Genomic DNA, 10,045 nt, shown 5'->3' on the forward strand with positions numbered 1-10,045 from the left:
TTAGTCCTGTTGTTAAGGCTCTTGATTATGTTTTTTTTTATTTGCCTTATTGAGTTTTTTACTTGCCAGATTTTTGGGTATTTTTATGATCTCTATCTCCTTTTAAACTTTCTCATTTATAACATAAATTGTGTTCCTGATTGTGTAATTCTCTTGATTCTCATTGAACTTCCTTAGGATTGTTCTTTTAAATTCTTTTTCAGGAATTTTGTCCATTTCCTTTTCTTTGGGGCCTGTTGCTAGAGTATTATTATGTTTCATTTTCACCTGCTATTTTATAATTTTGGGTCCCTACTTTGATATTTGTTTATCTCATAGATCAGTTGTTTCTACCAATTTTATAGGGTGCTGTTAGTAGTAAAATTGCTTTCTACTGAAAAAGTCACAGGGTATATTGGTTTGTAGGCTACAATGACTTTGGTTCTGGTTGCATGGCATAGTATAGATTCCATGTATTTTCTTCTGCTATAATTAAGGATTTTTTAGGCTTATTGAATGTGACAACCAGGTCAGAAAACCTGGGTGTCTTTGCATGACATATGGGAAGGGGCACTCTAGCTTAAGAAGGTGTGGTGCCCACAGAAGTGAGGTTGGGCACTTGCTTTGTGACCACTTCAGTGGAATCAGGCAGAGGCAGCACAGTATGCATGCATGGTGGCAGGACTGAGCCTGTCAGTTTTTGTGCGCCACATAAGTTGGGGGTCACTCCTACATCCTTGGGTATGTGTGGTGATGTAGTACAAACATTCAGTAACAAGAAGTACCACTGAGTCTCCAGGACAATGGGGCATGGATACTCCAGGAGACCCTGGAGAGGTATGATTTAGCTTATGTGACAGTGTGACTAGGGTGCCTGTGCAACATGGCATATAATTGTGAGTCTCTAGAAGCTGTGTTGGTATTATAGTTTGAATCTTCGGTGTCCCCAGAAAATATCATGTGTTAGGCAATCTGGGAATATTCAGAGATGAAATGATTATATGAGAGCTATAACCTCATTGGTGGAGTAAGCCTATTATTATTATTATTATTATTATTATTATTATTATTATTATTTCTTTGAATGGATAAACAGGAGGATGTGCCCTTAGTCTAATTGGAAATCCACCTGTTTCTTAAATATATCTCTTTGAGGAGAACTTCAGCATCATCAGACACTGTTTTAAGGTAAAATATATATATATATATATATATATATATATATATATATATATATCGTAATGTAACTTAGTGGTAAAGTGCTGGTAAAAGGCCCTGGGTTCTACCCCTAGTAATGCAAAAAAAAAAAAAAAAAAAAAAAAAAAGTAAAGTCATAGTCTAATGTAAAGACCAGAGCAAGAACACACCCACACACCCATTAGTTGAACAGAACATCTTCAAATATTTCAAAAGTATTTTTGGAGATTTTCAACAAACTTTGGAATTGTTCCAAAGGAACATGCAAATTCTCAGCCACAATCTGCAAGGATGCGTCATCCCAAACCAAAAGGTCTCAATAGTAGTTGAAGCCTGCCTTCAGCTTCTCCACATCATTTGTCACTGGTGATGCCCTCCACAGGCAAGGTGGCCAATATTTTAGACTTCAATTCTTCTAGCCAGGTAAACTGCTTCAGAAAATACCGGTTTCTTAAAATAGCCCTATCAATAATCTTCAGCAGGGAAAGCATAAAATCGCGGTGCTTTTGAACAAGCAGATCCTTTAGGAGCTTGTCTTTCAAGATCAGGAAATCATACTTAGAAGGATCACAATTGGATATCAAAAACATTTGTGGTTTATCCATGTTATTACTCTTAAAATTTATCACACACTCCTCTCGGATCTGCTGCAGGACTTTTTCTCTGTCAAAGGTAGTTGGCTTAGATATCTCTGCATTTTTTAAATCACAGTCTACCTCGGTTCTCACAAAGTAAAAATCCTTCTTCTTAATTTTGATTGTCTTGGCCAGGTTCAAATCATTTTTCTTGAAGCGTATAGCAGAAACAATAATGAAGAAGTCATACTCCCTAAATTTTATGTTCTCCAGATAATGTTTTGGCTGGAACTTAGTGATTCCAATCCCAGGCAGGTCCCAGATTATCACATTGGGAAAATCTGGGTGTATGTATGGAGTTCTCTTCATGGTCATCTCCACCACCCCAATAAGAGCTGCATCTTTTTCTTCATGACCAATCCCTCTCAGGGCATTGACGAAACTTGACTTCCCTGCCCCAGACTCCCCTGTTACAGCAATGTTGAGTTGGGCATTATTATTTTTTTCCAATACACTGTTGATTGCAAAGGTTGCCTCCACAATGTTCCCTTTTTTAGTTGCAACTCTATCAAACTGATGGTTTCCTGAGAAATGATTTTGTTTTCTACCTCCAAGTTCTTCAAATGTGCAGTAAAGCTGGAGGCCAAATCATGGTGCTGATCATGAGCAGGAGTACCACAGAACTGTTGACCCATGACTGTGTACAAGTAAAGTAACTGAAAGAAAGAGGAAATTTGAAAGGGTTACTATGCCAGAAGAATGCCTTTGAGCTTTGGTCTTACCCAAAGTGCTGCAAACTCTGCCATTTCCCTCAATTATGCCCTGAAACAGATCAATTTTCATATCTTTCTGGTTTTTTCTTATTTGAACTCTTTACTATGGAAATATTTAAACTTAAAGTTAAGAAGTCTTTTAGAATCAATTTGCCAAAACATGGCTTAATCATCATTCATCTAATCCTACTAGAGGATGCAACCTAATCCAAGACATCACATCATTCCATGCATAAATACTTCAGTACATTTCTTCAAACTATAAAGAATTTTGATTATCAAATTTCATAACATTACCACACATTACCACATAATCATCATCAGAACACAACCAGTTTCAAATTCCTTAATAACCATGTAGAATTTTTTTAGTGCTTATTGTTTTACACCATTGGCTTAAATCAAAATGTCAGTAAAGGCCAGATGCTATATTGGGTTGATAAAATTGTAAAGTTGCATTGGTTATCTTTTCATGGGTCCTTTTCTTGTCTTTGTTCATGAATCATTATTAACTTGCAATAATATGAGGCTTCCTCATTCTTCAGGTCCAAGTTTAAGCCCATTAACTCAATGTTTCAGCATTTTGAGCTTTTATTTTAGTACCCTGTTTTCTTTTAAATGTCTTATTTTATAAAAGTAATTTAATTGTACAAAGTCTTTTAGGAAAATTAGAATTTGGGAAGAGCTTCAGAAAAACTCACAAGCTGCTATACTTAATGATATGAAGGTCATTTCTTTCAACAAGTTTATTGAGATGCCACTTGCATATAACAACTACATGTTAAGTTGTACAGCTTCATGTTCTGATATATGAATACATGATGACCTGATAATCACAATCCACCTAGCACAGCCATCACCTCTATGTTGTTACCATTTGTGAGTGTGCCTCTATGTGTGTATTTTTTTGTGTTATTGTTTTGTGTAGAAAGAATGCCTAGTATCTATTCTCTTAGCAAATTTCATGTGTACAATACAGTATTTCCATTATCATAATCACGCTGTACATTAGATCTCCAGAACTTTGTTCATCTTGTGAAACTAAAATTGTGTATCTTTTGCCCAACATTTTCCTTCCTCCCAGCTCCTGGCAACCATTCTCTGCTTCTATGTGTTTGACTACTCAAGATTCCACATGTAAGTGAGATAAGGAAGATCATTTTCTATGTGGTTAGCAGAACAGACCAGAGCTTCTAATGTGACCTTTGTGACTTTAGCATTATTGAACTAACACTAAAGCCTCTTGATATTGCTCAGTATGCATTAAAAAAAGTATTTAAGGAACATATAGTTTCAGAGGTTCATAATATTTTGCAAGAGCCAAAGTGAATCTTATATATGTGGTTGGGACTAAGCCATCTCAATTAACTAAGCCCAAGCAAACTTTCTGCTAAAATGAGGCCACAGGAAAGGACAGGGAGAGTGAACCATTGGAATCCATTGGTAATTCATCAACTGCTTTCGAGAACAGAGCCATTGTAAGAAGTCTCAACCTGCTTGTCATTACAAAAAGACACAGATTTTGGAAACTGGTCCTAAAGGTCACCAGCATTGATTTCAAACATCACAGTTAAGACCCGTGGACAAACATAAAATAATATTTTGGGAAGGAAGAATGGAGAAAATTGTGAAGCAAGAGTAAAACATCTAAATATACTCTCCTTGTCCACTGCAGATCAAATGTTTAGGCAAGGAAGTACAGTTTACTCAGTACTTTGATGCATTGATTTATGGATATGTATCAGACTTCTGTTTAAACACACAAATAGAAACACAAATGGTATAATGGCCAAAAATAATATTTGGATTGGGGAAAAGAAACCTAATAGAAGAGGCTTAAAGAATATGAATAAAATAAAAAATAAATTTCTTCCTAGTTTGTAGCCTGTTGCATCTAACTTGTTCAACAAACTGGCAATATTTCTTTGAGATATTTTCCTGAGGAAAAACCCTACCTATTGAAATTTTGAATGGTAAAAGAAGATTGTGCTTAGTTATTTGCCTGGATCACATCTCCTGACTTGAGGATAGCAAAACAAGCATTTCTTGACAACATCTTTCTTGACATACTGATACAGGTTCTTTGTCCCTTGACAGAAGAAAAACAGGAAGAGATGAGCACTTATTGTTTTATCACATTGGCAAACAGGTTTAATTAAGCCAGTTCTGGTACCTTTCAATTCTGATTATTGCTTGGACTTCCTGAACGCTCTGGGAAGAAGCAGTACAAGATAGATATAGGCATTATTGACAATTTTTAACAAATGAAGCAAATATAAAACTCTTAGTCTCTTGGAATTCTAGTCTCACCTCTTTGGCTTTAGAAAGAAGCAAAGTCACCCAAGTGTTAAAAGGTATTTCAACTTCAAGGAAAGTTTACACATATGGTGATGAGGAGGTAGTCACAAGACTTGGGTTCAGCTCCCCAGCAAAATTTATTGCATGGGCTTAGAATTCATTCTCAGGCACAGTGAGAATTGGGGTTCCTCCTTGTGTGTTGTTAGAAGATGGGAGAAAGACTGTTTTTAGAAGATGGGAGAAAGGCTCTTTTGAGACACTGAAGGTGAGGATGAGATTACAAATCTCCATAGTTTCAAATTTCTCTTCAGTGAATGTCTTTATGGGATGGTCTTCCAGTTACTCTTCCTCCATATAAGCATGGAAATATGAGGGTAGAAGTAGACCTGGATCCCTAATAGGAAGATGAGTTTACATTTGTGAATTGATATGTTAAAATTGAACAATTTCTGGGATACTCTGTGACATTTTGATACATGTACACACTATGAAATGATCAAGTCAGGGTAAGCATATCTATCTCCTCAAACATTTGTCATTTCTTTGTGAGTAAGCATTACAAATGCTTTTTGCATTATATGGTACATTAACACTATCTGTCCTGATTGTGCAATAGAACACCAGATATTATCATTCCCATCTAACTGTAAAGTACCACTTGACCAACCTGCTGGAAGCAGTCCAACTCCATCTTCGAAAACCTTCTTCACCATTTTTTGTGGGTGTGGCTATCAGATCAAATCACCATTTGAGCAGCATATCATCCTATACTTGACCCCCAGTTCATTGTCCACCGCCAGAACCTATAAACATTTTTATGAAACTACTGATTATATTTTAAATAATAATTGAATCAAACATTTCTGGATATCTAAACTAAACTGTAAATGTCTTAATAATAATTTGTGCAAGGGTGAAGTATTGTTGATATTGGGATCTATTAACATTGTCTTTCCCCACAAAGGAGAAATCTAAGATCCCTACAAGAGCACTACAAATCTATAGGGTAAAAACAATAACAAACCAGATCCACAGAGCTGGAAAGGAAGACACATGAACAACATGAAAAGACAAGGGAAGAAAGTACCACAAACAAACCAAAACAACACATCATTAGAAGGATTGGCAGCTAGAACAGAAAAAAGCACAGAGAAAGATTTCAGGATATACATGGTTAAAATGTTTTGGGATCTCAAAGAAGACATAAGAGAACAAATAAAGACAGTGAAAGATCACTTCCACAATGAGCTACATAAAAAAATTCAAGAAGCAAAAGATCACCTCAACAGGGAGATACAGGTTCTAAAAACAAACAAACAAACAAACAAACAGAAATCCTTGAAATGAAAGAAATAATAAACCAAATTAAAAACTCAAATGAAAGCATCACCAACAGAATAGACCACTTAGAAGATAGGACATCAGACAATGAAGATCAAATAAATCATCTTGAAAAGAACATAGAAGACACAGCAAAAATGATAAGAAACCATGAGCAGAACATTCAAGAAATATGGGATAGCATAAAAAGACCAAATTTCAGAGTTATTTGGATAGAGGGAGGCATAGAAGTCCAAACCCAAGGAATGAACAATCTATTCGATGAAATAATATCAGAAAACTTTCCAAACATGAAGAATGAATTAGAAATCCAAATTCAAGAGGCCTACAGGATGCTGAATGTACAAAATAACAACAGACCCATACCAAGGCACATTATAATGAAAATGCCCGACATACAGAATAAAGAGAGAATTTTAAAAGCCACAAGAGAAAGGAATCTGATTACATATAGGGGAAAATCAGTTAGGATAACGGCAGATTTTTCAACACAGACCCTGAAAGCTAGAAGATCCTGGAACAACATATTTCAAGCTCTGAAAGATAATGGGTGCCAACCAAGAATCTTGTATCTAGCCAAATTAAGCTTTATATTTGAAGATAAAATAAAAACCTTCCACAATAAGCAAAAGTTAAAAAGCTTATAGCTAGAAAACTGGCACTACAAAACATCCTTGGCAAGATATTTCATGGAGAGGAAATGAAAAACAGCAATGAAAATCAACAGAGGGAGGTAGTACACTAAAGGAAAAACTAATCAAAGAGGAAAACCAATTCAAGTAAAATAACAAAAATAAACAACTATGGCTGTAAATACAAACCAGGTGTCAATAGTAACCCTAAATGTTACTGGCTTAAACTCACCAATCAAAGGACATAGGCTAGCAGATTGGATTAAAACAAGACCCAACAATATGCTACCTCCAGGAGATTCATCTGATAGGAAAAGACATACACAGACTGAAGGTGAAAGCTTGAGAAAAGTCATACGACTCACATGGACTGTGGAAGCAAGCAGGGGTTTCCATACTCATATCAAATAAAGTAGACTTCAAGCCAAGGTTAATCAAAAGGAATAAAGATGGACATTACATACTGCTCAAGATGGACATTACATACTGGAACCATACACCAACAAGACATAACAATCATAAATATATATGCCCCAAACAATGGTGCAGCTACATTCACCAAACAAACTCTTCTCAATTTCAAGAGTCTTTGAACCATGAACCACAACACAATAATCTTGGCTGACTTTAACACACCTCTCTCTCCACTGGATAGATCTTCCAATCAAAAGGTGAAGAAAGAAACTATAGGACTCAATAACACAGTCAATAACTTAGACTTAACTGACATATATACAATATTTCAACCTGCATCAAGCAGATACACTCTCTTCTCAGCAGCACATGGATCCTTCTCTAAAATAGACCATATACTATGCCACAAAGCAACTCTTAGCAAATACAAAAATGTAGAGATACTACCATGCATTTTATCAGGTCACAATGGAATGAAATTGGAAATCAATGACAAAATAAAAATTTCTCCATCACCTGGAGACTATACAATATGCTACTGAATGAACAATGGGTCACAGAAGACATCCAGGAGGAGATTAAAAAATTCTTAGAGGTAACTGAGAACATAGACACAACATATGGAAATCTCTGGGACACTATGAAGGCAGTACTAAGAAGAAAATTCATTGCATGGAGTTCATACCTTAAAAGAAGCAAAAGTCAACAAATAAATGACCTCACATTACATCTCAAAGCCCTAGAAAAAGAAGAACAAATCAGCAGCAAAGGCAGTAGAAGGCAAGAACTGATTAAGATCAGAGCTGAAATCAAAGAAATCAAAACAAAAGAAACAGTTGAAAAAATTGACAAAACTAAAAGTTGGTTCTTTGAAAAAATAAATAAAATTGACAGACCCTTAGCCATGCTAACAAAAAGGAGAGAGAGAACTCAAATAACCAGCATACATGATGGAAAAGGTAATATCACAACAGACACTACAGAAATACAGAGGATAATTAGAAATTATTTTGAAATCCTATACTCCAATAAAATACAAGACATTGAAGGCATTGACAAATTTCTTAAGTCATACGATTTGCCCAGATTGAGTCAGGAAGATATACACAATTTAAACACACCAATATCAAGTGAGGAAATAGAAGAAGCCATGAAAAGCTTACCAACCAAGAAAAGTCCAGGACTGAATGGATACACAGCCGAGTTCTACAAATCCTTTAAAGAAGAACTATTACCAATTCTCTTCAATTTATTTCAGAAAATAGAAAAAGAGACAGTAATTCCAAAATCATTCTATGAGACCAATATCACCCTGATCCCAAAACCAGACAGAGACCCATCAAAGAAAGAAAACTTCAGGCCAATATCTCTAATGAACATAGATGCAAAAATTCTTAATAAAATTCTGGCAAATCAAATACAAAAACATATCAAAAAGATTGTGCACCATGATCAAGTGGGATTCATCTCAGGGATGCAAGGTTGGTTCAACATATGGAAATCAATAAATGTAATTCAACACATCAATAGACTTAAAGATAAGAATCATATGATCATCTCAATAGATGCAGAAAAAGCATTTGACAAAATACAGCACCCCTTTATGTTCAAAACACTAGAAAAACTAGGAATAACGGGAACATATCTCAACATCATAAAAGCTATCTATGCTAAGCCTCAGGCCAACATCATTTTAAATGGAGAAAAATTGAAGCAAGAAAAAACTGGAACAAGGCAGGGATGCCCTCTTTCACCACTTCTGTTCAACATAGTTTATGAAACACTGGCCAGAGCAATTAGACAGATGAAAGAAATCAATGGGATATATATAGGAAAAGAAGAACTTAATTTAGCACTACTTGCTGATGATATGATTCTACACCTAGAAGACCCAAAAAACCCCACCAGAAAATTTCAAGAACTAGTAAATGAATTCAGCAAAATAGCAGGATATCAAATCAACACCCATAAATCAAAGGCATTTCTGTATATCAGTGACAAAGCCTCTGAGAAGGAAATGAGGAGAACTACCCCATTCACAATAACCTCAAAAAAAAAAAAAATAAGATACTTGGGAATCAACTTAACAAAAGTGGTGAAAGATCTATACAATGAAAACTACAGAACCCTAAAGAGAGAAATCAAAGATTTCAATAAAAGATGGAAAGATCTACCTTGCTCTTGGATAGGCAGAATCAATATTATCAAAATGACCATACTTCCAAAAGCACTATACAGATTTAATGCAATTCCAATCAAAATCCCAATGGCATTCCTCATAGAAATAGAAAAAGCAATTATAAAATTCATCTGGAAAAATAAGAGACCCAGAATAGCTAAAGCAATTCTAACCAGGAAGAGTGAAGCAGGTGGCATCGCTACACCAGACCTTGAACTATACTCCAGAGCAATAGGAACAAAAGCAGCATGGTATTGGCACCAAAACAGACTGGTAGACCAATGGTACAGAATAGAGGACACAGAGACTAACCCACAAAAATTACATTTATCTTATACTAGACAAAGGTGCCAAAAACATGCCCTGGAGAAAAGATAGCCTCTTCAACAAATGGCGCCGGGGAAACTGGAAATCCGTATGCAACAGAATGAAATTAAGCACCTATCTCTCACCATGCACAAAACTTAACTCAAAATGGATCAAGAGCCTAGGAATTAGACCAGAGACTCTGCATCTAATAGAAGAAAAAGTAGGCCCTAATCTTCATCATGTGGGAGTTGGCCCCAAATTCCTTAATAAGACTCCTATAGCACAAGAATTAAAACCAAGAATCAATACATGAGATGGAATAAAACTAAAAGGTTTCTTCTCAGCAAA

The 10,045-nt window shown here is 35.6% G+C and overlaps 1 protein-coding gene across 1 annotated transcript; it reads right to left on the bottom strand.

Moving 5' to 3' along the window:
• Window positions 1-1,361: 1,361 nt before the first annotated feature.
• Irgm (immunity related GTPase M) lies at window positions 1,362-5,513 on the bottom strand. The gene is made up of 2 exons (XM_076857635.1): window positions 5,490-5,513; window positions 1,362-2,387 (listed from the first exon to the last, which is right to left on the bottom strand). Exons 1-2 carry the CDS (start codon window positions 5,511-5,513, stop codon window positions 1,530-1,532), a joined length of 882 nt encoding a protein of 293 aa, XP_076713750.1. The 3' UTR covers window positions 1,362-1,529.
• Window positions 5,514-10,045: the final 4,532 nt, after the last annotated feature.

Source organism: Callospermophilus lateralis, chromosome 5 (genome assembly GCF_048772815.1).
Source record: "Callospermophilus lateralis isolate mCalLat2 chromosome 5, mCalLat2.hap1, whole genome shotgun sequence".
Lineage (NCBI taxonomy): Eukaryota > Metazoa > Chordata > Mammalia > Rodentia > Sciuridae > Callospermophilus > Callospermophilus lateralis.

Bases quoted from the DNA above. Each gene is read 5' to 3' on its own strand.
- Irgm (XM_076857635.1), bottom strand. From the start codon at position 5,513: ATGGAGTTGGACTGCTTCCAGCAG. The intron at 2,388-5,489 runs GTTGGTCAAGTG...TTTGGCCTCCAG, and splicing joins AGTTGGACTGCTTCCAGCAG to CTTTACTGCACATTTGAAGA.